The 27,428-nt window shown below is 37.6% G+C and overlaps 1 protein-coding gene across 3 annotated transcripts; it reads left to right on the top strand.

The window, feature by feature from the left end:
* Positions 1-1,575: 1,575 nt before the first annotated feature.
* On the top strand, positions 1,576-27,428 carry mical1 (microtubule associated monooxygenase, calponin and LIM domain containing 1). 3 transcript variants are annotated; one of them, XM_028010165.1, is made up of 25 exons: positions 1,576-1,736; positions 4,153-4,206; positions 9,389-9,697; positions 11,120-11,327; positions 11,814-11,921; positions 12,030-12,125; positions 12,299-12,454; positions 13,830-13,930; positions 14,176-14,433; positions 15,192-15,307; positions 15,908-16,034; positions 16,279-16,348; positions 16,485-16,632; positions 17,077-17,252; positions 18,684-18,790; positions 18,982-19,044; positions 19,161-19,413; positions 21,551-21,618; positions 21,711-22,449; positions 23,194-23,312; positions 23,396-23,503; positions 24,151-24,244; positions 24,912-25,005; positions 25,195-25,268; positions 26,341-27,428. In XM_028010165.1, exons 3-25 carry the CDS (start codon positions 9,440-9,442, stop codon positions 26,532-26,534), a joined length of 3,735 nt encoding a protein of 1,244 aa, XP_027865966.1. In that variant the 5' UTR covers positions 1,576-1,736; positions 4,153-4,206; positions 9,389-9,439; the 3' UTR covers positions 26,535-27,428. The 3 variants fall into 3 exon arrangements, with proteins under 3 accessions (XP_027865966.1, XP_027865964.1, XP_027865965.1); XM_028010163.1 differs by having other exon boundaries at positions 1,577-1,736; positions 21,711-22,458; XM_028010164.1 differs by having other exon boundaries at positions 1,577-1,736; positions 9,356-9,697; positions 21,711-22,458.

Raw genomic sequence — 27,428 nt, 5'->3', positions numbered from 1 at the left:
AGTCCAGCACATAACAGCAGGGTGCAAGATACTGGCAGGGAAAGCGTACATGGAACGACATAACCAAGTTGCAGGCATAGTGTACAGAAACATCTGTGCAGAATATGGACTGGAAACCCCGAGATCAAAGTGGGAAACACCCCCAAAGGTGACGGAGAACGCCAGAGCTAAGATCCTGTGGGACTTCCAGATCCAGACAGACAAGATGGTAATGGCGAACCAACCAGACATTGTCATAGTGGATAAACAACAGAGGAAAGCCGTTGTGGTAGATGTAGCAATACCAAGCGACTGCAACATCAGGAAAAAGGAACACGAGAAACTAGAGAAATACCAGGGCCTCAGGGAGGAACTGGAGAGGGCCTGGAAGGTGAAGACCACAGTGGTGCCTGTGGTCATCGGGGCCCTCGGGGCAGTCACCCCCAAACTGGACCAATGGCTACAACAGATCCCAGGAACAACATCAGACATCTCAGTCCAGAAATGTGCAGTCCTTGGCACAGCCAAGATACTGCGCAGAACCCTCAAGCTCCCAGGCTTCTGGTAGAGGACCCGAGCTCAGAGGATAAGAACCACCCGCGGTGGGTGAGAAGGGAATTTTTTTTTAATATATATATATATATATATGTATGTATAGATATTTGGTTCTCATTATATTATGTTATTTTATCGAGTCAACAATTGGATTCATAAATATGTCTACAATAAATAATATAAATACAAATATATTAATATAGAAAGTGACTTTTGAATCCATATCTGTATCTCAGGTGCACTACTAGAGAAAATGTCAAAATACTTTTTGTGTGTTTTCACAAACAGACTAAAGGTTTTGTGAATCTTTATTTTGATTCACAAAATTGAGAAGTCGAATCCGGTTCAGGTTGAGCTGTCCATTCAATTTTCAATTTTAAATGATCAGATAGACTTCAGAGTCCTTAAAACACAGTGATATGACACCTTAATTTAATCCAGGGTTGGAAGTTAGGAATTGGACTTCTTAATCAACAGTACTTATAATTCACATTGTCTTTTTTTTGTTTTAAGATTACAGCTTTCCCAGCCAGATCATTCATATGTTTGAATGTCATCATGTTATTTTAAGATGCTGAAGGATAAGACTTTATTTGGATGTAAAAAAAAAAAAAAAAAGGCTTGAAATGGAGTTGGTTTCATAATCTTTAAAAAATATGTTTTCAGTTTTTCTCTTTCTTGCTTTAGAAGCCATTCATGGAAGATTTCTTACATTTACTGGTTTTCTTAAACAGAAGACTTTTCAATCTAATTTGAAAAATGAACTGAGTTCAATTCAGTGTTTCATAATTAGGATTATAGCTTGAATTTAAATTACTTTTTCTTGTAAAGTGCATCGAGATATTTGTGAATTTTCCCTATTTAAATAAACGTAGTTTTTATCTGTGATATTGCACTTAGGACAGGTTTTTAACTATAAAGAATATAGAAATTAATGCGGTAGCGAAAAATATTTATTATTACTTATTTTTACTTCCTACCCAATCCCTTTCAACAACTCCCTGCTGCTAGCTCGTGACGTGTACTCGCCTGCGGTGCCAGAAAGTCCCGGAAGTTGGTGCTTTTTCATTTGCAGCGAGGGGCGCGAGCTGAGGTGCGCTCTGTTCTGTTTACCTGAGCCTATCAGGGGAGGTCGGAGCGAGAGAAAGTCAAACAAACATGGGAACCGGGATATAGCTTCACAAAAGCTCGCTTCAGCCCAGGTAATTAAATTAAAGTATGCTAATCGCATTTTAAATGTTGTGTGCCGGTTTCTTTTGGTTACTTTATTTTACTATGGTGTTCATTGCTACTTAATATTCCTTGAGTCGTTTTATTGAGCCACCACGGTCACAGAGCGTTTGTGTCCACTTCGTAATTTGTGAATTTATTAACTTGTTATATTAATTACAAGTTTACATGAACACGAAAGTGTTGTTTGAATGTTCTTTCAAAATCTGGCAGCTCTTACTGGGTAACATGCTGAGACTGCAGCCTGCTTTGATACTACAGACACCTTTTACTCATCAGCTTCATATCGTTGTGAGCCCAAACATGTCAAAGCGTGAATTTAAAATATCTCAGAAGAAACACAGCTTGATGACTTCAGAAACTGACATCTCTTTTTTTCTTTTTCCTCATCTCTCTCTCATCTTTCCTGTTAAAATCTTCTCCTCTTTGTGTTTTCTGTGAGGAGGGGGGTTGATTGAGCAACACTCATGCAATAAGGTGGGCCAAGCCCCCTGCAGCTCAACCCACTTGCTGTGGGGGAAATGATGTCAATTCACATTGAATTTCTTGTAGTTTCTGTCAAAATCTTGTTTATTTCTGCCTTAACAAACTTATTCCTTTAACACAAGTAAAATGATAGTGATTACTTGCATAATTATGTGTCAAACAGTCAACACAGTCACCCACAGCTCTATATTTAATGCAGCAGTGTTTCAACATGCAAAGCGATTGTGGTTTTCTGCATCTGCATGTCTCAAACCTTTTTCAAACAACAAACGGCAGGTCGAGTATAAATACACCACCCTTCTTGGGAATATTGTGTTATTTTTAGGCTTTGACGGCCTGTCTTGTCTTCACAGACCACTTCATGCTTAATTAAGGAAGCTGTCTCCCTTTGTAGCTTGTTCCAACACTGAGAGAAGTGTTTTCTGGTCAAAGACGGCCCATTTGGTTGCTGTTCTCAGTACTGTCCACATAGTAGCTGTTCAGGTATTGTGCTTTATTGTTTGTATGTACAGTCATCCTGGCACGTTTGCTTTAAAGCTGTTTCATTTTCTCTTTTTAGCGTGCAGTCTCTTGATTGTTAAAAAGGCGTGCAGGGAGGCTTACAAAAGAACATACTAACGGTCTATTTTCATTTCAGATTAATCACTTTTAATTCTGACGAACTGGAAGAAAGTGCATTTTTTAAGCTATGCCATAAGTGAAACATGCTTTGTCATAATCTTTACTTCAAGGAAATGTCTCCAGACAATAATTAACAAGAATGCAGTGAATAATTTGGCATTAGGTGTTGCTTTCCCTGAACTTTCTTTCAAATTCTCTGTTGTTAACAGACTGTATTTCATCTGCAGGGCTGCGGCAGAAATGTGACTGTCAGTTTAACATATTTTAACGAGGAAGTGGTAATTTTGCGTTTGTTACAGGAAATGTCAACCAACTGAATTTTACATTTCAAGTGTTCATGTGCTGTGTTTCATGCTACCATATGGAAAATGCAAAGCATTGCAAATGTGGGCAAGACGGTCTTAAACGATTCTTTTCTTGCTATGAATGTTGCTGCTAAGTTTTACACATACCGCATAAATAGCATACCGCAGGTGCTTGCTCTAGTTCCTTAAGCAGCCCACCTTTAGCTTTGACCTTCTGCGATCTCTCTAATTCTTATCTTTGCCAAGTTTTGTCAGGAACCACTAAAGTGAAGTAAAATTATCTTAAGAGAGTTTTATCAGCTGTTTTACTCTACAAGGTTGTGAGAAAAGTTGCACAGGAACTTTGTGGTTAGCAGTGTTGCCCTACTTCAGGGATCTAGGTTCAAAACTGTGCTGTGGCATTTCTGTTTGCGTTTTCTCTGGGTACTCTGACTTCCTCCCACAACCCACAGACAGGTATTTTGGGTTAACTGGTAAATTTAAGCTTGTTTTGCATGGAAAGACGATTTTATTGACACCCTGTTAACAATCTAAAAATTCTGGATGTAACGATTGGAGATTTGTGGCCAAATCCAGATCTGCCCATTTAAATTTCAGCCGATACTGATTTTTATTTTTGTCTGTCTCCAAAAAAAGTCCCATTTTAACTGTCCACAGTTAAAGGGGACTGTGGCTGATTCTTTTTTTTTTTTTTTTTTTTTTTTTTAGATAAGATCAGCTCTTTATGTAAATATTGCCAATCTCCCAAAATGAAGGAAATCGGTGCTGATTTATTGGTCTGCCCCTAAAAAAATTTCAGAAGATAAAAAGGAGGGAAAGTCACATTAAACAGCTCTGGTTTTAGTCAGTTTACCTGCGTCATAATTATTGATACCCTTATTATCTGCTTAAAGTTTATCGTTATGAACAATTGAACATTTTGAAAGTTGATCAGTGTTTTTAGAGACATCTAATATCTGACTTCCTGTTTCCTCAGGACCATAGAGAAACATTGACGTGTCCAATTTGACCCCCTCATTCCACTGGACAGGTATGTGGGATACACTAAAGCTCTCTTTTGGGTCCTTTTTTTACTACGCCCTCATAGTTTAATAACATCTTCATCACCTTTTATTCAGTTAATTATCATCTGCACCACTGTGTTTTATTCCTTAACAATTTTTATCGGTTTAGAAATATTTCAAAATTGACAAGGTTGGTGTAAAAAATCCACTTAAGATTGTTTCTCATGTGATTATAGTAATGCACTTATCATTACTATAAGTATAATAACCACAACAAAACAAATCCATAATCTGTTGGTCCAAATCTCTGGAGCAAGATTCTCAGCTTTAACAGCTCTCCCATATTAATATCTTTGCACTACCTCTTCATTTTAGAAATCATTTTAAAACTCTTAACTTTAATTTTCAGGATCATGAATAGTTATGCTCTTTTAACTAAAGCCTTCATATACCAGTATCTGATATTAAAATTGACATTACAGCCGATAACCAATATTTAACGGTAATCTTCATATTTTATTTCTTTCCCTACCCTTTTGTGAAAAAATGAATACACCACTGACGTTGCTTCTCTGCTTCAGTTAAACACACCTCATGACCAACCGTTCCCCTCTTTAACATTGATTATATCATCCCAGTTTCACTTACAGGACGAATACCGATAATATTTAGCTAATGCTAAGATCGACGGATACTGATGTTTATTCTGGTACATCCCGCATCTATAGTTCCTTTTTTTGTCTTCTTAATAATATTTCTATTTTCCTTCTCTCTTTGTGAACTTCTTTGTGGTTTCTATCTGTACTAGAAATATAAATAAACTTACTAAATATGATGTGACATAGAGGCCTACTTCTTTTAGCCACTGGCCACTCTGTTGGACTGTGGCCCAAATTTATCTTACCACCATCCACTGGAGGGAAGAGAAGGAGGCAAAAGAAATGTACAAAGCCTGCTGTTACAAAAATGCAGTAGAGTGACATCTTGCAGTTGCCAAATCTCCATAATAACTTTTAGGATGCTGCCTACATGCCAACCAGTTTTTGGAAGCTACACCCAAAAACAAACCTTTTGTCCTACGTTCACGAGTTGTTACGTATTGCTAGGCCTTTAAGATGAGACTAACGTTGAGTTTTTCAACAAAAGACACTGTAACTGGTTTTAGACTTAAAAAAGAAATGAATTTTTGGAAAAGCTCCTTGTTTCCATTGTTTAAGTACGTCATGTTAAAAAGTCGGACAATAGCAACACAGTCGGCAACAACTTCTTTTTCACTATTTATAAAATGCATATTCATATTATTCCTTGTGATGGTCTGATGAACGTTGAAGCAGATATAAATAATAGATTTTACTGGAGAATCTGGTCCTGTATCGACATCAGAGTGCGTATCTCTTCACAGTTAGCAGTTAAAATACTCCCCCACGTTCCTCCTGAGTGAAAACTTGTGACTTGATTTACTTCACTTTAAAAAATGTCAAATGGTCAAACTTTCAGCTGATCACTCTGAGTCTTGTTCACATTTCTTCCCTGATCACTAATAGACCTATTAGTGATCTGATTGTAACTGACCAGATACTGATCAGTTCCATGCAGGCTAAAAATTGTCTGATTCTAGTCATTGCCTAATTTACTGGTGCACCTATAATTGGTGAGATTCTTAAAAGATTCATAAAATAACTGATTTGTTTTGCAGAGATCAAAGTCAGTACATCTGTACTGAGATGTACTGACTCTATATTATGATACAGGGTTTCTATTGTGTTAATTTGTCTAGAAATTAGGAACCAGTTGTGTTCAGCTACTTCTTTTCTGGAAAACAGCACAGAATGGGAAGAGAAAGCAATGTTGCAGCTGTTATTGAAAGGTTATCTTAACTGAAAGCTTCTAACTTGATGCAGAAGAAAAGCCTGCATCATTTTGCTGTCCTGTAACTCAGACTACATCTTTAAGAGGATTAAAATTGTATTCATTTTATCAATGCTGCTTAATCATAGTGCCTACAGTGTTCTGGAACTGCAAATCTTATCGGGTGACCTCTGAGGGAAATGATCTTAAATCTGTTTCATTAACTGTCTACATAATAAATTGTTCATCTGGCTCTGATCAAGTGGGTTGATTTTTGCCTTGGATAATATTCCACTACGATTAAATCAGCTGAGTAGATTTAGTCTACATCTTAGTTCAGTGATTAAAACAATTGTAATCAGGATACTGTCCCACCACTGGTTAAATTGTAAAAGGGATGTTTTTAAAATGAACATTAATTGTGTTTTTCATTTCTTAAGATTTGTTTGCTGCAAATTAGATTTTTGGGATCACAATGGTCATCACTGATAAACATATGCTTTGGTGTTTTCTAAAACAGTGTAAAGTAAATACAAAATGAGAACACAGAACTAAATAAAGTGGGACGTTGTGTGAAATGGTTTTTGCTCCATTAGGTACTTCTGTTTTTAGATAAACAAATTTTAGTGTCAGACAAAGCTTATCTGAGTAAATACAAAATGTGGTTTCAAATATGAGTTTCCTATTTCAAAGAAAAAAGTTCTTCAAACCAATTTAGCTCTGTTTCTCCCCTCTAAATTTTTAAATTGTTTAAACTATTTCACAAGCTGCAAAAAGACCTAGTCAATGCTAAACCTGTAAATTCAAGGAACCACTCAAATGTAACCCAACTGATGACTAAAGTAGGTGAAAGGCTCTGAAAAAGTACACCATCATGGCTCGATAGAAAGAAAGTGAAGAACAGATGAGAAACAAAGTCATTGCCGTTTAGCAGTGTGGAAAGGATGACGAAGCCGTTGACTGTGGGACTTCAGTGAGCAACCGTTTTTATACACATGAAAACTTGAAACTCTTTGTGAAACCTCCCAGGTGTGACTGGCCCACTAAAACCTCTCCAAAAGTGCATCAGTGACTAATTCAGGAGGTCTCGAAGGAACATAAAAGATCATTTAAAGCTAATTTAGCAAAGTTAGTTGTTGGGTAAATTCTAGTGACAGGAAATCTCTAGTTGTAATCGATTCACTTCTTTCCTGTCCAAATATCCACCAGGTTTTCTTCTGAAATCTTGTAGTTTCACTGCTACTGCCACCAATGTTGGTTTTTGCATTGACATCATCGCTTGTACTTCTACTGACATTACTGTGCTGCAGCAACAAGTTGTTTCATTTGTCGTATCGGACTCTCACCAGTTTTACATGTTTATGTCCTATTTAAGGCCTCGTAGTCACACAGTGTTTGCAAGGCTAAAATCCCTGCTGGTCTCAATTGTCTTAGTTAAGGTCAGAGTTTGTGATTCAGCAAGAAGGAAGGGAGCAAAAATAACCTCCATGTGTGAGTTCCAAGCATTTTCCAAAAAAAAGAACACCTTGATGAGGCCAAAGAGTTTAAGGAAAATATTCTGTTCATTGACAGAACAAGGAGAAACTTTACGGAATTAGTGCATCGTGTTACACGGGACATAAAATCAACCATTTGAGTAAAATACCATCATGTCTAGAGTCAGACATTGTGGTGTTAGTGTGATGGTCTGGAGCTGCTTTTCTGCATAAGAATATGGTGATTTGAAGCGATTAATGAAAATGTTAATCATCTCTAGTGGAGAAATCCTGAAGGAAAATGTCTGACCATTGTTTTGTGACCTCAAGCACAAGCAAGTAAACTCAAGCAGACTTGGATTGGGTTTGGACAATAATTCAAAGCAAGCTGGCAAGTCCACCCCTAATTGACCAAAAGAAAATTAAATGTAGGTATTGGAGTAGACGTAAATGTGATTAAGATGCAGCATCATAATCATACATAGAAAAATCCTCCACTGGGGCTGAATGAAAACAATTCTGCAGAGACGTATGGACCAAAACTCTTCCACAGTTATTTTAAACACTTAGTGGTAGCTGTAGTTGACAGTAGCACAATGAGTTACTAGGTTTATCCATCCATCCATCCATTTTCTAACACCCTCGTCCCTCGTGGGGTCGGCAGGGGTGCTGGTGCCTATCTCCAGCTAACGTTTAGGGCGAGAGGTGGGGTCACCCTGGACAGGTTGCCAGTCTGTCCAGGGTTACTAGGTTTATAGGGAAGTTACTTCATAGGGCTAGGTTGCTTTGACATTATAATTAGTTTGTTCAAAAACAAATAATAAATCAAATACAGGAGACGTTTGTAAGGAGGTAAGTATGTTTTACAGGACTTTAGGTGTGTAAAGTAGAGATGCATCAGTCAAAACTACTGTGATCTTTGATATATATATCAGATTTTTTTTAAATATGTAGGGGATCAATTCTTCTGAAACTTTGAGGCCTGCTTTCTCACTAATCTTGTTTGCAGAGTGCCAATATTCAATGACCTTTTCTTCATGTATTTTTAGTTTTTGTTTGTGTTTGTTATAATTATAAAGCCTATAATCCACACATGATAGTTATTCCTGGTTTTGTTGTGGCCACTCACATTTATTAATATCTTCTGTCATTTCTCTACAAACACAAAAACCATCATGCACTTTTTCTGAGCTGAGTAATAGCTTTGTCTCATAAAGGGAAATAATCTTCAAACCAAGCTACTTTATCAAAGAACCTGCGAAAAACTGTTTTGTTTGTGTGTTAAAGTCTTATGAATCAAATCAATGATCAGTGAAAATCAGAATTGGCGGATCAGACCTCCAAAGAATAATGGAAATCTGTATCAGCCAGAAATAGCCTCATATGTGCATGTTTAAAAATAATTTTAAACATGAACATTTGCACACCCCTGTTAATAAAAGTAAAGCTAAAACAAGTTTAGGCCTGTTAAGACACATGGAAAAATGTTTATGTAACTAACTCATACACACTGATTCTGACACGTCCTCAAGCTGTGTGTGAGAATGACACATAAGACGTAGGCAGGTTGTTCATTTGCAAAGTCATAAATAAAAGACACATGACCAGCCAGAGAAACGGCAGAGCGGAAGTTTTTATGTGACTCAGACGACCAGGTTGCTTCTAGCCATCAGCGTTTAAACGTTTGGACTATAATTAAGGGACCATGTAGCGGGAACTTCCCATTACACAGCAGGTAGAAAATCCTAATGTCTGGATCACCTTTATGGGTGCAAACAACAAAGAGTTGGACTCTGATTACTTACAGTAAACGTTTTCTCACAGCAGATTGTTTTTTCTTTCCTTGTGGCAGGTGATAATTCCATGATATTACTTCCTTCCACAGTTCAGCTTAAACTCCAGCGACTGAACAGATCTCAATCTCCTGATCCCAGCCATGGCAAACAAGGAACCTGTGAATCCCTCTCATGCCACATTTGACCTCTTTGTCCAAGCCAAGACTTGTCAGGAAGTAAAGAAGCACTTCACAGAGCTCTGCAGACAACTGCAACTTGATCCCAAGGATTACAGTAACTTCTACACGAAGCTGAAGGAAAGTCTGAACTACTGGAAGGCCAAAGCTGTGTGGACCAAGTTAGACAAAAGAGCCTCTCAAGACGTTTACGAGCAAGGAAAAGCCTGCGCCCAGAACAAGGTGCAGTACTATTACACTTCTTGTTCTTTCCATTACAAATTTAGGAGCTGATTTTAACAGCAATGTTGGTATCTGCAGTGGTTAATGTTTTTCTTTTCATGTTCCAAGGAAGCTGTAAATCAGTTTTAACTTGATACTGATATCTGCCATGTGTATTTATCTGCTGCTGAACAGGCACAATATCTTTCAGATTAAAAATCTTATAAAAGGTTTTCCATGCTTTCCTTCAGAGCAGTCATTAACACGATGGAATTGTACCTCAATTTTGTACAATAACTTTAAGGTTTGAACAAAATTAAACTCCCCATTTGTTTATTAAACTCCCCAATATGATTTCCCATAGTGGGGATAAAGCCACAAGAGGAAGTATAGATAAATCAGTAAAAAATTAGCTTGAATGATGAATTATTTTCTTTGAATAAACAATTTCTGTCACAAATATAAAGAAACTGAGAGATTGTGTTTTTAATTAAGATTTACTGACCACCAATAGAGAAATTACACTTCAGCTAAGGATTACAAGAGAAAAACAAGATTTATGTTAATTAAGAAAAATATTTTTAATCACACCAGATCATGCATATTAATGATTTACTAAAGTAAAAAGAGATATTCAAGAAAATATAAAAACAAATAATTTTAATGTTATTTAACAAATTAGTTGTTATAGGATGATGGGGAGGTTATGAACTAGAAGTTGAGCATTTAAATGTTTAATATGTAATTTATTTTAAGAGTTACTGATCCCTTATCACTGTAAAGATGGAGGCTCTGCAGTCTGATGTGTAACGACTGCAAAATGTAATGTTTTAGTTGTTGACTTTGTATTTTTCTGATGTATAGCATTTTGAAATGCCTTGCTGCTGAAAGGTGCTATACAAATAAAATTTGATTTGATTTGATTTGAACAACACACTGATAGTCAGAGCTCAGTGGGAGGAGTCATCACAAGGTCGAATAGCACCAGAAATAATAATAAACCATCTTTTTTAGACTCAGGCAACCAAAAACGTAAATAATATGCTACTGTTTAATAACTGAAAGTTTTGTAACACTGAATTTCAAATGTATAATTATTCTAATAAATAAGGAAACCTAACTTATCAAAGTTTAACACGTTAATGTTTAAAATTAGGATTTACTTAAGATGTTGGCACATTCACATTACATCTAGACGACTTTTAGATAACGTCAGACATTCAGACCAGCTTCTTTAAGATCATAAAACATTTGTATTTTTAAGTGCCAGGGTAAAAGGTTAACTGTACTAAACCTATAAGTTCAGTGAGGACATTTTTAAAATGAGGTGAAAGGTCAAATAGACCTGCATGTTCACTAGAAAATATGTTTTTCCCCTATTCCTTTTTATGTTGTCACTTGCTATGTTTCTGAATGTTTTTTTTTTTTTGTTCTTTCTCTCAGTGTCTGGTGTTGGGCGCGGGACCATGTGGGCTCAGGACGGCCATCGAACTGTCCCTGCTGGGAGCTCAGGTTGTGGTTCTGGAGAAGAGGGAGGAGTTCACCAGGAACAACGTTCTCCACCTGTGGCCCTTCACCATCTATGACATCCGAGAGCTCGGAGCCAAAAAGTTCTATGGCAAATTCTGCTCTGGTTCTCTGGATCACATCAGTAAGAAACTTTGACAGAATTATGAATACGATTGCTTGTTTGAACTGAAAGTTAGTTTGGTGAAGTAAGAAGTCGCACTGCAAAATCACAAAGTCTTACTAAGTATTTTTGTCTAGTTTCTAATGCAACTATCTTGGTACACTATGGATAGTTTTCAGGAAGATATAGGAGCTTGTTTCAAGTAAATAATTTCTCAATATTGATATAAATGTACTCGCACAACTAACAAGGTAACACGTTTTAACAAGGTAAAAATGTCTTGCTATAAGTGAAATAATCTGCCAGTGGAACTAGCATTTTTTTAAGCAAAATTAAGCCTCTATATCTTGGTGAAAGGCTACTTGTAAGTTAGTTTTGTCTTATTTCAAGTGTACTAAGATATTTGCATTGGAAACTACTTCAAAAATGCTTGGTAAGATTTTGTGTTTTTGCAGTGCGCTCATGCAAACTTCTAGTTAAACATGAACTTTTTTGTTTCATTTTCAGGCATCCGTCAGCTGCAGCTCATCCTGCTGAAAGTGTGTCTCATCCTCGGGGTGGAGGTCCACACCGGAGTGGAGTACAAGGGTCTTATTGAGCCCTCTGTTGAAAAAGGTACCTCATTCAGCAGCTTTACATATGTAACAGTGATGTGTTTACAAAAGATCAAAGAATCAGATGTAGTTGAAGTAAATACAGCTCGTATCTGATGTTTCTGTATAGGTTGGATGGCCAAACTAGAGCCTCCGTCTCATCCTGCTGCAGCCTTCCAGTTTGATGTTTTTATCTCTGCAGGGGGAGGCAGGTTCGTCCCTGAGGGTACGGAAAAAAAAAAAAGTCATCACTTTATTTCACATTGTTCTAGTTTAAACAGGACACTTTCTTTGTGAATGACTATTACCTTAAAACACAAAAGTGCACTAGTATTATTTTTAAAATAAGTAAATTCACATCGATCCTTTTTTCTTTCTTTCTTTTTTTCTGTCTGTCAGGTTTTAAGCACAAGGGGTTGAGAGGACAACTGGCTATTGGCATCACAGCCAATTTTGTCAACAGGAACACGGCTGCTGAGATCCAAGTACCAGAGATCAGCGGAGTGGCCCGGATATACAACCAGAAGTTCTTCCAAGACCTGCTCAACGAGACAGGTATCATTCCAATTAAAATGTGTGCTTATGGTTGTTTAGAGAACTAGTTATTAAGAGATGTGACTGTTGCACATGGCGTTTACATCCTGTGGAACAGTCACACAGTTTTATGCTGCCTCGCAAGTAACACCTGCAGCACAAAACATGATAAATAAAGGTCAAACTAGTTAAAAATATATGTTAACTTTTTTTTATTTTTTTTTAAATGGGCTGCAACATTTAGGTGAAAGTTAGAAACCAGCAGGGTTTCCTAATTGTTTTGCTATGTGGCCAGACTAAGTACTTACAACACTAAAAGATAATTACGTATGTTATGCATTAAAACCCCATGAAGCACATTTTCAATTTGTGGCATAAGTATTTAATTTTGACGTTTCAAGAGAAAATGTTAACATTAAAGCCGTGGTAGTTTTATATTTTTTTTAAGGTGTCATTATGTCCTGAAGAGACAAGTAATCTGAAAAAGTCAACCTCCTCTGAATCAGAGTATTCCTCAGAGGAATCCTCTGAGGAATCTTTGTGGTCCTACTGCCATCTGCAGAAATGCATCCATCAGAAACAATCAATCAGAGCCAGGAGAAATGTCTTAACACTGTTAATCAGGCTCGTGTACACACTGCTCACACCCTGTGTACAACTTCAAGATTGCCGGATTGCTGCAGCTATGGTAATGGCAGAGAAACAACTTAATGTTGCCTTAAAACTTTCTATCTGCCATCATCGGTTGCCATGGTAACAAGCCCGCACATTTATGGCAGACTCTGCCTTGGAGGGAGGAGCTGTAGCATAGCAGAGAGCAACAGAGGGGGTGTGAGCAGCGGGTACACGAGCATGAACAGTGCTAAAGCCCTTCTCTTGGCTTCGATTGGTTGTTGTTTTTTTTATAGTTAGTGACAGCTTTAACATGTCTGTAAAAAAAACATAAAACCTACCTACTATAACTTTTATAGTGTATTTTTTGTAGTCTACTTGTTCAACTACTAATATCTGCTGAATTATGTTTTTCCTGTTAGAATATAAAACTTTTTAAATTAGGTCAACTATATAAAACCTGACCAAAACAAAAAGCCTGCATTTTATAACTTCCTAGCCACATGGTAGGTATAATAAAGAATTATTTGCAATCAATGCTCTGTGTAAATACAGATTAGGAGATTTGCTAATCCTCCTTTTTTCAGGGTCTTCTATTGAACTTTAATCTTTCAGTGCATCCTGCTATTTGCTCTCCTGTCTAGAATTAGTTTAACAAGTACAAAACTGTAAATAAACTAGCCGCTGCAATTGGAAAACTATAAATCTTTCTGATTTGTTATGTCTTCACTGGCATTTTGTTCCTCTAAACCCACTTTTCTCCCTCCTCGTTCTTCTTTTCCAGATATTGATTTAGAGAATATTGTGTACTACAAAGACGACACCCACTACTTTGTCATGACAGCCAAGAGGAAGAGCTTGCTGAAGAGGGGGGTCATTAAACAGGTGAGAACAACACATCCATTACCAAGAAAAAAGTGTGTCTTCTTGGCTGCAGCTCTGGCCTAGAAAGAAAGCATTCGAATCAGATAAACACAACAGCTGTGCTTAGGTTTCTGAGTGAACAGAAGCTGTTAATCAGATCTTCCTTCCTGCGGAATGCTCAAGGCTAACACAGTAAACAAAGTAGAAACAATGTCATTGTTCATGTCATGAATCATCAGATACAATCTTTCACTTTCTGTCATTAGGACTACAGTGATGCAGATCAGCTGCTGGCACCTGCAAACGTAGATCACGCGGCATTGTATCTTTATGCTCACGATGCGGCATACTTCTCCACTGGAGGCCAGCTGCCGGACCTGCAGTTTGCTCTGAATCCGGCCGGTCAACGTGACGTGGCCATGTTCGACTTCACCTGCATGCACCGCGCCGAGCACGCCTCGCTGGTCCGAGAAAGGAGGGGCAAGAAGCTCCTAATAGCTCTTGTTGGAGACTGTCTGATGGAGGTAATGGACTGCACTTAAGAGTCGTTCGTCTTGGTTCTTTGGAAACCAGTCTGATAACAAAAATGTAGGGCGGCTGTATTGTTAATCGGTGAGCCTATGAATCTGTTTATTTTTAGAGACTCAAATGACAATAGAAGTGGCATTAAGCTTTCATTTTGCAGAGTCACACTGAAAATAATGCAGAAGTTTGAGAATCTAATTTACAGCTTATTGTTAGACAATAACACAGCTGTTTTCTTTAATTAAAATGTGTGATGAGCTATAAAAAATATTCCCCATTCTTAATGCCATGCATAAAAAATATTTTGAGTTATATGTATTTTTGATTAATGTTCTTATGGTGGCAATGATAATATGTTCTTTCTTTTGCAAATTAGATTTCATTCACTACTAACTAAAAAAACATCTCTATAATAAGAAAAAGTATAATTTAGTTTCAGTTCTAGAGGTAATATATTAAAAGCCAACAGTAAATGAATGGATTCCAACATTATATTTATTTATGCATCAAATAATATATCTTTCACCTTCTTTAGATTTTGACTAAACAGCATCAAAAAAAACATGTTTTACATCCAGTGTTAACATTTACCAACCAAAGAAGCAAGTATTTCATTTTGATCCAGTTAATGGATAGAAAAACATAAACTGCAGCTTTTTCTGTGAAAAATATGGAATATTTAATATAATAGAAGGTCCTACTTGTGTATTCTTATCTTAAAGTCTCTCATTTACTTTTCACTGTCTTCACTCTGCAGCCGTTTTGGCCTTTAGGAACAGGCATCGCCCGAGGGTTCATGGCTTCGTTTGACACAGCATGGACGGTGAGGAGCTGGGGGATGGGGGTCCAACACATGACTGTCATTGCTGAGAGGTAAGTGAATCTGATTAAAGCCAAATACTGCAAGAGATTTACACATTTAAACTACTTATCATCATACTTGTATGTCTTCATGCTGCTTTTCTACCCCTGCTAACAATTTAGTTAAAAAAATCTGTGTGGAGATTAATGATACAAATGGCCCTTCCTTAGGTGACTGGAGTCAGAAAGAAGCATATTACAAATGGGAATGTTTTTCAAGAGCAGTATTTGTGTTTATGGGAGAATGATTGCTGTGTCATGTAGTCACAGTTGTATAGTAAGCTAAAAAAGATGTAATAGTTCTTATTGCTACTTTATAGTACCACAAAATGTTGTGATAAATCCGTATATCCCACCCCTATTAAGCAACCATTTTCTCAATGCAGCATAATAGTGAAGAGTTGTAAGATGATTAAGACAATGTTGTTTTGTTGTGTTATTGTGCAGAATGTGTAACCTCTATTGAAAAGTAATTCAACTAAATTCAGTTCAGTTTATGTATATATACCAGAATCAATACAATCAAATACAAAGCCAATGAATGTATTGTAATTTTGGTGTTTTTGCTTTGACTTTAATTATTCTGCTTTAATTTCTTTAAAAATAATCCAGAGAAAGTATGTACCAGCTGCTCTCCCAGACCACAACCGAAAACACCAGCAAGAAGTACCCTCTGTACAGCATCGACCCGAAAACACGCTACCAGAGAATCAACCTGTCCGCCATTCATACTCGCCAGGTTAGCATGCTTATCTGTTGTTTGCTCAACTGAGACTGAGGTCAGAGTCTCTCCAGCTATCAAGGATAATTTAGAAAGACTACTGTTGAAAGAAAATCTTAGAGGCAGCAGTATATTTACATTAAGTAGCTCAAAATGACCAAAATGCATTTAATTTATGAAAAAATTACGTGTTTAGAAGCAGTTTGTGAACTTTTACATTACTTAAAATATGATTTCTGGCATTTTCCACCACTTTATTCAGGTGCAGCAACTATATGATGAGAAAAGCCATTCATTAAAGCTGAAGGAAAATCGGGCTCACAAGCGTCAAGGTAAGTTTCTACAAATTTGATCACAATGACACCAGTTAGTAGTTCCTCTTTAAATAAGTCCAGCCTTATTTTTGTAGATGACAAATGCCATGTTTACTGATCTACTGGGACTGATTGCAATGTTTTGCTTCCTCAGATACAATGAGTGGTTTTAACGAGTTGTTGAGATGGTGCCAGAACAGTACCAGAGGGTACGACAATGTGAATATTAAGGATTTCAGCCAGTCCTGGAAGTCCGGCCTCGCATTGTGCGCTCTTATCCACCACTTCAAACCTCATCTGATGTGAGTTGCAATCTTTGTGGGAGTGATTGGGTTGTTATGATCCAAGCATGGCCATTCCTAAACCAAATTCTCTGATAATCAGTCCAAGATGTCGGTAGCTCAGTATCTAAAATGAAAAGATAGTCTGAATTAAGTCAGATGGTTTTGCATTTTATTTTGCAGCAAAATTGACTAAATTGCTGAAAAAGGATCCAAAAAAACTGCTGATTAAGCACTACACAAAATGAACTGCATGAAAAGTAATTTCTGCTAAAAAATGTATAATAATATCTGAATGTCATCTGTGGAAATGTATGATCATAGGTTTTAAGTGGATGGATGTTCCTTTAATTCTAATTTCCTAAGTATAAAATGTTTATTTACCAAAAATTATTTCATTGTTTTGACTGTCCAAACATCTGATGATGTAAATGTTTGAATAATCTTTCTCTCTTTCGCCCAAAGTGACATTTCCTCCCTGGATGAGGCGAACAGAGTTCACAACAACCAGCTGGCGTTCAGTGTGATCAATAAGGAGCTGGGAATCCCTCCGGTCATGTCTCCCAGTAGTCAGATCGACAAGCTGTCCATGGTTGTCTACCTCACCCAAATCAAAGATGCTGTCACTTTGCCACCAAAAGGTAAATTATTTAACTCAGGTATTTTTATGTTCTAGAAATTTAAATCTGAAAATTATCTCAGTTCAACTGAGACCATGGAGGCACATTTTTATAAATTAGAAAATCATTATCCCTGTTTCCTTCCAGTGGCAAATTTAAAATGAAATTTTAAAATGTTGTGATGTGTGAGTTAGGTGTATTTCCATTTGGTGGTTTGAAGCAAATCAATCAGGCTGCATAATTTCTGCAGACGTTGACACTAGGCATGGTTGTAAATTCCAATTTAATGATTCTTAAAAGTCCACAAACCTGTCTGTATTATTTTTACTATTTTCTCTATTGTCTGTTCAATGAGAGTAGGAATACATTTGAAAATGTAATTAAATGCAGTTTCTCCGTGCGTTTTAGTGATACAAATTACACTTCTTTTTGTGACTTGTGTCTTAACGAAGCATATTACAAATTGATATGTTTTCAGTTTGTGGGGCTAAAGGAGACGTATTAAATAGTTCTTACTGCCAACTTTATCATTATCACAATCGTACCACAAAATATCATGACATGTAATAAATAATCTTTATGAAGGCCGTAAATGCTCCTCTTCATGTAAAGGCCGTAAAACTAGTTTTCATTCGCTGTGAGTTGATAAGTCAAGTCGAATTATTGAAATAAATTAACTTATTCAGATTTATTGAGGTGCAGCTGTGCTTCTGAAGACAGTTGCTTAGACACCAGGCTGTATTTGCATCACCTTAATGAGTCAGGTGTTTTTCCTACAAAATGTATTCAGTGGCGCTGTCTCTTTAAGACCAGGGTACCCATAATTCACTGGGCTTAAGTGGCTTGTGCCGTGCTCAGAGCCAGCCTGTACTGGTTGTGTTGCTCTCCTCCACTGATCCAGCCCAGCAGCGGACAGAGCGAGGGAGCGAGCAGTGGACTTTTCAGGCTCTGGGGCAGCCTCTCTTCCAGGGCAGATATTCCCTCCACTGTCAGCAACAGAGGTATTTTCACACCAGGATGGTAATGCAGCGTAGACCCAATCGACTAGTGGCGGCGAATGAGCTGAAGTGGGCGTGATAGACGCTCTCATCTGCTTTGCTGCTCTGCTCGGGATCGGCTGAGCGATGCGCAGGCAGGAGGGAGCAGTCAGTCTCCAATAACCTCATCTGAATGAGAGGAGAGGGGGAGCATCGGTGATACTGGGGATGAAGAGTTTGGTTTGGTTTGGTTTGACAAGTTGAAATCTGCTGCTGTGACGGCACAGAAATTAGAAGCAATAATCAAATAGGATGCAGCTTACCTTTTTAAAGCTTTAAAAGAGAAAATACGGCATCAGAATTTATCAAGTAAAATTGTAAATGGGGAAATGGTGAGTATTCAGGTGAAATCTGCATCAATTTGTTTCTTCTTTTCTTTCTTCCTGACATTTCTTTCCTTTTCTGTTGCTGACAGAACCTGCAGGGCCCCTGCCACCGTCCACATCTCAGAGTCTCTCTAGGACACAGTCAGCTGTCTTTTTCCTGAGCAAGCTGAAGCACCTCTCACTGCAAAAACAAAAGGTAAGCCCACTGACTTAGGGATTAACAGCCTGCAGAAATATCTGATTAGGATGTTTTCAGACACTCTTACTTGCTGGTCTGAAGAAACAGATGTGTAGTCTCCTCCTTGGTTGGTTGATATTTTGTGACTTTTAAGGTTCATAATATTGCTTTTTGAGGTCCTTGGATGCGATTCTCTGTTTTTGTTGCAGGAAAGACAGGCGACTCTGAAACGAGGTGCACAAGCTGAGAAAACCATGGAAGATGAGAAAACTGTGAGTTTTATTTGGTTCTTCACTTTAACTTTCAGTGTTTAGTAAAGCCAAAAGAAACTACTTTTACTGTCTTTCTCTACTTTTATTTACTCATTCTTCCGTTTGACCTTCCTCAGACATCAGTGCTACCTGCGTCTCCTGAAGTGAATACAGTTCCTGCTGCTGCAGCCGCCGCCTCTCCACCACCGGAACCAGAACCAGCTGAGATTCTGACGACCGACAACGAGCAGTGCTACTTCTGTGGGAAAATGGTGTACGCGGTGGAGCGCATCAGTGCTGAGGGGAGGTTCTTCCATCGGAGCTGCTTCACCTGCCACAGCTGTGGCATCACCCTCAGATTAGGAGGATACGCCTTCGACAAGAACAGCGGTGAGTTAAGCATCGTTTGCGTCTGAAATGGTTTCAATCACAAAAAATACTTTAGCTTTATTTCATATGTCAAATAAATCAGTCGTATCTCTTTTGTAAATCTCATTAAGACGAGTCCATATGAAGTGTTTATGCAGATAGAAAAGCAACCTGTGCTCATACTTGAAGCTTCAAGTCCCCACCCACCACTCAAAGTGCAGGTTTGCTCATGCACTTTGGTCGATTTTTTTTTTTTTAAACTATGATTACGATTAAAGGCAGTGAATACATCCATATCCTGCAGAGTTGTTGAATGCAGGATTGAGTGGTGATTAAACATTTTCTACTTGCACTTAAGAGCCAGAGATGAAAGATGCAAAGAGCTGTCAGCCCTAGTTTGTCAGAGCAGATGGAGCTGGAAAGTGGATGGGTAATTGTTTCTTTGTGTTTAAATATAAAATTTTTCTCAGTACTGCAGTCTTTAAAGTCTCTTTAAATCTACACCAGGATCACTCCTAGGAGAGCTTGCTTTTTAAAGATTTGTAGCAAATACCTAGTGGACATAGTTAGTTTAGCGTTCCTTACTATTTTTTAATTAATTTTGCAGTGAATTATTTTACATTTTTAGTATAAAGAGGTATAAGAAGAAACATTTTATTTCTATCTGCTATTTCAGTCTATTTTGAGCACTGAGGTTTTTCCACACAACTTTTTACAGTTATGCTATTGCCATGAAAATGCCTCAGCAAGACAAAAACACTCGCTGGATTTTTCAGAGGTTTCTGAACCTCAATAACAGCATAAAATAATCCAGTTGAAAAGACTTTTGCTTTTATTTCAACAGAGCACTTTATTATTGTGACCTTGTCAAACTGTGGTACTGATATTGTGATATTTAAAGATTGTAGCTGAAAATTTGAAGTTTTTCTAGGGCCCTTGTAAATGGATATTATAATCTCATTGAGCTGCTGAATCACTCTTTATTTCTTTTTTCTTTTTCCTCATTTAGATTAAAAATTAAGCATCAAAAAAAACTCTTAAGCTAATAGCAACTAAGATGGCAAAGGGGGGCTTGGATTATTGTAGTTATATAGTGTTGAGATGCAACAAAACAAATGAGGAATTGGGAACCACAGACTTGTTTAACCCTGAATAGAGTTATCTGACACTTTATACGTGGGTCAGTATCAATCTAAGCCCCATTTGGTTGAGAAATGCTTGATTTTTAAATCCTGCATGTGTTCAGGGTTTCCACCTGCTTGATTTGTGATTTATAAGCTCAGAGAGGATCTCATCTTTGTGGGTTTGTACCAAATGTTTTGTTTAAGAGGCTTTTGACTGCCTGACAGGTTGATTTTCATTTAAAATGCTGTCTAAAAAATTCACAGCCTCCTTCGGTCTCACAGCAACCAGTACAGCTGAACGTTGGCACAATATTTCTTTTATGAGGCGGAGATTTGCATATTAAAAACAGCAGCGTGCCATCAATCATAATGGGGAGCCCACTGTGACCCGGGCAATTTTGGAATATGACTTTTAAAGCCTAGAGGTGGGCAGAGTACCTGAAGATTGTACTCGTGTAAGAGTAGCACTACTTCAACATATTTTTACTCAAGTAAAAGAAAATATTTGGTAAAACCTCTACTCATGTGCTGAGTAAGTGATCAAATTATAAATCATTTAATATTTAAAAATGACCTAATCAGGTGGACCTAAATATAAAGTAAAGTGGGAATTTTGGTATTTTAGGGACCAGAATTCATATTAATTCATTTAAGTAAAAGAAATAACAAAATCAGACAAAATTAAATTTTTTACAAATTGATCTTTTTTAATATAAAGTTTATGAAACTTTGACAAAAACTGCAGGTGCATGGTGAAATTTTGGTTAGACAAGTTTATTCTGCTTTAAGTGGGTAGAGAAAACAGAAATTTGAATCAAGTAAGAGTAGCAATATTTCATAAAATTACTGAAGTAAAAAGTACAGCATAGTAAAAATACTACTTAAAGTACATTCTTTCAAAAAAGTCACTCTGGTAAATGTGATTAAAACTACTATGATAACTATGATAAGGAATAACATTTTTTGTTTGCAGTGCTGATATTTTTACAAAAGGAAAACATGTGAACACATCTTTACCTCTTCTCTTCCCACAGGGAGATTTTACTGCGAGATGCACTCTGAAGATTTGTTGCTTACTGATGGTGTGGAAGCATCCTGTGAGGTGGGTCACTGACCAAACAGACGGGAGGGATTCTCTCGGTTTATTGGCAGTGCAGTGGTTTGTATATTTCACTCATAACTTTGTTTATTTAGGACATCAACGAAGATGAAGAGAACGGACTTTCCAGTGAGAGCTATACGCTGTCTCCATCTTGTTCCCTCAAACAAGATAGTGTCTCCTCTACTCATTCAGATGACCAAGAAGAACCGGATCAGATTATTCATCATTCCAAAGGAGACTCCCAAGAACCACAGAACCCGAGCACTTTTCCAGATCCTGCAGCTAAACCTGAGATATTGGAGCCCACTCAAGATGAGGCGGTGACTTCTCCCGTTCCAAAGCCACGCCTGTCCCGTCAGACGACCCCCACATGCGAGCCCTCGCCACCAGTGGCGAAACCTCGCAAAGTCGTCTTGACTCCGCAGTCACCTTTTCTTGAAGCGGCTCCAGAGGAGACCTCTAAAGTAGGACCAGATGTCTCTCTCAAACCACTGCGAAAGCTTCAGCTGTCCGTCGAGGAGCGGAACGAGCTGGGGAATCTGCAGAGCTTCAGCGCAGACTCGGACTCCGAAACCCAAGGCGGGTCGTCCTCCTGCTCGTCTTCCTCCGCAAACGCAGGTGGGCCTCCTAAACAAGAGGGCCAGGATGGACAAGAAGAAGAGGGCTACTGGAGCGGGAGCACAGCTAGTCTCATCCGTGAGAAGAAGAACCGTCACTGCTTCAAGAGAAAAGAGATGCCGAGCGGGCAGAACCGAGTCCGGTCCAAGTTTTCACCCTGGAATCTGTCCTCGCCAAGGATCAGCAGAGACTGCCGACTCACAGTCCATCCAGGTAGAGTCGGTATGTGGATCCCTGATCTTCTGTTACAGGGCAAAACATACTTTACGCAATATTCAGTGAGAACATTGTTTTTGAAATCTTTTAACCGTTATGGCTCCTTTGAAATACTTGGAAAATCTCAAACACTCTGCTAAAGTCTTCCAAAACTTTGTACTCTTTGACAGCTTATTTCTTCTTCATACGTCAAGCTAGAAACTTAATTCAACTTTTGAACAAGTCACAACATGATGAGCTATCTTCAAATGATTCAACATTTTGATATCCCTTATAATTTTTTTCTAAAATCACAAGTTAAGTTTTATGGCCATTTTGATTTTTACAATGTAATCCAATTGGTGGGATTCTTCAACTGCCACAGTGCAAAAAATAGCATTTTCTCAAGTTTTGTTTTTTCACCATCAAAATGGTGCTGTCTGTACATATTTCACTATATGGAAATAATTATTACATCTAAACATGGCTATGGGCGTCTGCGTTGAGGAAATATAAACCTCTTTGCAATAGGTCTTAGTTTTTCTTTCAAACAGTTGTGGAGTTCAGGCACCTCTTCATATTTGTCTCTATTTTCGATCTGTCTGTCTTCTGGTCTTTCTGTCTTCAACTTTGTTCAGCTTTGTCTCTCTTCAGCATCTTCCAATCTGTTCTTTCAGCAAACTAGCATTCTCACGGATGTTTAGCAAGAAACAGCATTTTTTTTTCTAATGTATCTAAATTTTTACTCTTTTCTTAAAACAGAGACAACCTTCCAACACGTTCATAGCACATCAGAGGATGGTGTTGATGATGATGATGACGACGACGATGATGATGATGACTATATGTTTGATGAACAGGAAGACTTACTTGACATGAAGGTAAAGGTGTGAAGATTTTGTATTTATAATAGGAAATACACTTTATGTTATTCATGTGTTGAATGTTGTCTCTCTCCCTGCAGTTGGAGCCATCTGACCCAGTTCAGGCAAAAAAGTTTGAGTTGAAGAGGATGAAGACGCTGCAGAGGCGAGCCAAGATGAGTATAATGGATCGCTTCTGCAAAGCTCAGGTTAGAACGAAAGTCGAATATCATCAACATATCTGTTGACTTAATGTACTTAGACCTGGTGTTGAAATGCATCCTGGGTAATCTGAGCAACTCTTCTCTACATTTTGTAGATCTAGCAGGTTTTTGTGTCAATTTCGTTTCATCAACTTGTTCTTTATTTAATGAAACCTACTAGAACTGAACCTTTCCTTCAAAATCTGATTGGTGCAGGACATTTTTAGGTTCATCTTAATAAATTAAAATATCTTCCAATTCAAAAATTGAAAGTCGTTTAGATTTGTTACTTATAGAGTAATAAGTTTCAATGCTTACTTATGTTTTTTTTTTATTAGCTTTAATTATTTCCATAAATTTTGTCAACCTTTTGGGATTTTGCCGCAAAGGAGTGGAAAAGATTAAATACTGGTTTTCTGCTGCTGCTCCGTTATAAATGTAAATAAATAGCCTTTATAATATCTTTGAATGCTGTAAATGAAACTGCTGTGGCTGGTTAACGACTAAAAGCCCTCTCTACGCTGGTTTTACTTTGTCGCCGGTGTTGATGTTTACATAAAGTCTGTTTGTTGTTTTCTCTAACCTCATTGAACCTGAAAAAACATTAAATATGAGGTCTGCTAATGTAAAATAAAATATTACTTATTTTCCAGTCAATCCAGCGTCGACTGGAGGAGATTGAAGTCTCCTACAAGGACCTGGAAGAGAAAGGTGTAAAGCTGGAGAGAAGCCTGCGTAGACAACCCAGTAAGTCTTTTATTTGTTTTTTAAACTAATATTTATTGCAGTTTGTTGTTGTTGTGCAGTTTTTAATTTGTTGAATTTCTGTTTTAACACAAAGTCCTTAATCAATTCTCTACTTGTCTGTGTTATGGCTATTATACACCCATTGCCTTTAGACAGAATCAATATTATATTTTGATAAATGCTTGTTTTATTTGGTTATTTGTTTTTACTTCTGTGCAAGTTTAATTTTCCCAATTAAATTCCAATAATGTCTGAATCAAGTGATGCTGCTGTAAGGGGAAAAATATATATTTTTTCCTTCAAACCTGGTGCTAAAATCCACCCTGAATTTGGTTGTTAATTGCAATTTAATTTCCCTTTGGGATCGGGAAAGTATTTTTGAATTTAAATTTGATTGAGTGTCTGTGCATTCATTCCTAAGGTTGTTAACATGCAACTAAACCCACATTAAAGTCAGCTGTGAACACAGTCAGTTTCTTACATTGAAATAACAAAAAAGCAGCTTTACTCCATTTGCATATTTAGAAGGAAAATGTTTCTATTATATTTTTGTAAGTCAGCTGAATGTATGATGCAACATGTGACCCATTTCAAATGGTTCTCTGATACTTTTAATTGAAAAAAAACCCAAATGATTCACAATCTATTTGTTTTCGCCCTCGTCCAGACGACAACGGTTCCTCTGAAACGATTGAAGAATGGATCCAGCTGGTCCATGAAAAGAACGCCTTGGTCTCGGAGGAGTCGGACCTCATGGTGGAGTAAGTCGCAGTGTATCAGGAAACGAGCACAGCCATGGAGTTAATAACAGCAGACCTTTGAGCAGCCGGTGGTCACTGTTTGCTCTCTCCATGGCAGCACTGCGCCTTCATGTTGCCCGTTTAATGACCTGCAGCATCAGCAGGATGTGCTGCAGACACGGCTGAGCTGTAGTTTGTTTTTCCCCTCAGGTCCCGACAGCTGGAACTGGAGGACAAGCGCAGGACGTTGGAGCTGGAGTACAGGAAGTTAATGGAGATTGAGGGTGGGTGGTTCCGCCTGCAGAAACTCTGACCTCGCTCTGAAAAGATACAAAAACTCAACTTATAAACATCCAACACTGCAGTATTTTATTTTGCATGTCGCTGCATTGCTTTGTTTGTGTGCTGTTTTTCTCCATTCTAAACATCTTGTATTAAAGCACAGTCAGTAAAAAATATCTAATACTGTTGTTCTTTGCATGATGGACTTAAACTCGTCATCAGCACATTTCTTTATTCAACTAGCTACTTGTTTACAGAAGAGAAATTACCATCTGAAAGAAATGAAAGCAGAGCAAAGCATCTTCTCTAAATCTGTGATAGGTTTTAAAGGCAGTCCCTCCAGATTTTTTGTGATTCCACATTCACAGAAATTTGCACAAAATCCACAGATCCTCACATTTTTAATGTTTATGTAAAATTAAAGATTCAAGGATGTTTTTGTTTTGTTTTGTTTTTTTGTCATACCATTTTGCAATTGCTTGCAGTATGAAATTTGAACTCACATCTCAGATCAAGAAGTCTAACAAATAATGGAGTACCATATATACATTTTCTGCAAAAAATGTCCAAACCATTTCGTTTAAGTAATTACTTACTCCCACCTGCAGGTGGCAGTATTCGATCACACTACTTCCTCAGCCTTTAATATGATGAGTAATAAAAATCAAGATATTTAAATTCTTAGAATAAAAATATTTTTCTTTTTTCCTAATTTATTTTCTTCTATATGTAGGTTTTAAAAGGGATTTAATGAGTTAAAAATATTTCTAAAGTAGCACCACAAAAAATTATGATTTCAAAAACAAATATTGAAATCCTGGATGGATTGATTGTACATTTAACATTGAAGTATGTTTTTTCAGTAGAGATGCACCGATCCAATATTAATATCTGTATAGGTGTATAGGGGCGAAAGACTAATCGAACCATCGACCATATTAAGAAAAAAATCTAGATAAGCATCATGGACAAAGTGGATCGGTGCATCCTTATGTTTTTAGCATAGAAAAATATCACTTGTTTACAAGTAATTGTGTTTTTATGTGTGTTGTTGTTTTTTTTCCTTTTCAACAGAGAAGACACCAGAACAAGAGGAAGAAGAAAACCAGATCTTTCAGCAGATCCTTGAGGTGGTGGAGATGATGGACTCTCTAGTGACATTTTTGGATGAGAAGCGGCAGAAAGAAATGAGCGAAAACGAAGAAGCTCTCTCCATCAAAGAGGCCAAAAGACACTCCAAGGCAGGAGCTCAAGTTCAGTGGGCTTAAACGTTTTGCACACACACACAGACACACACAGGCCGGATGAACCTGCACAGACTCCAGGTGATGCTTTTTTTATGCGAGACTCAAACTTGGAACCTGAACAGTTAAATTTTTGCAAAGCCAAAGATGAGACGACATCATTGTTGGAGGCGGCAGACTGCCAGCGATTCCCTCAGAGGAAGAAAAGCTCGAGGTTGTGTGGATATCCTGGTGTTCACAAGTCCTGGCAACAAACTTTATTTGAAAACTGATGTTTACACGTCTGTTAAGCAATCACCCGGAGACTACCTGCTTTAGTGTCATAAACCTGAAGTCGAGATAAATCAGAGATTAGAAACCTGCAGAAGGACCTTCAGATAAACACAGGAGGGATTCTGTTTCTGCAGACATGTTGGTTTATTGTTTATAAATGATTTTAACTGTATGTTTAATTACCACAAAACTCTCATCCAGGATATCTAGATTCTGTTTTATATGTTTGCATACATGATATACATGAGTGGGACCTACAGTAACAGAATGAGGGATTCAAAGTTTATGAGATTCATTTTATATTCAGTTTGTTTTCATCTGTTACTGTGGATGAATTTTGTAGCATTTTCAGCTTTCCGCCGTGTTCTGTCTTCACAGCATGCTGGTTTGATAATCTCAGGGCTCGGCCGTTGAGTTGTGCAGGGTCACATGTGGTTTGTTTGGGTGTAAACTGGAGAGGAAAATCATCCAGAATGAGACCAGTTGGTTGGACTTTAATGCCTTCATTCATCATTTGCAAATGAAAGAAATTGAGACTGGAACGGCTCAGTTAGTAGAAGCCTTACGCCATATTTATCAACCTGCTGCCATTTTGTGCCATTTGAACCCCTTCACAGTATATCAAATAAAAATATCACACTTTGA

This window comes from Xiphophorus couchianus, chromosome 24 (genome assembly GCF_001444195.1).
Source record: "Xiphophorus couchianus chromosome 24, X_couchianus-1.0, whole genome shotgun sequence".
Lineage (NCBI taxonomy): Eukaryota > Metazoa > Chordata > Actinopteri > Cyprinodontiformes > Poeciliidae > Xiphophorus > Xiphophorus couchianus.
Note: the sequence above shows the minus strand (reverse complement) of the source record. Positions and strands in the feature narration are given on the sequence as shown.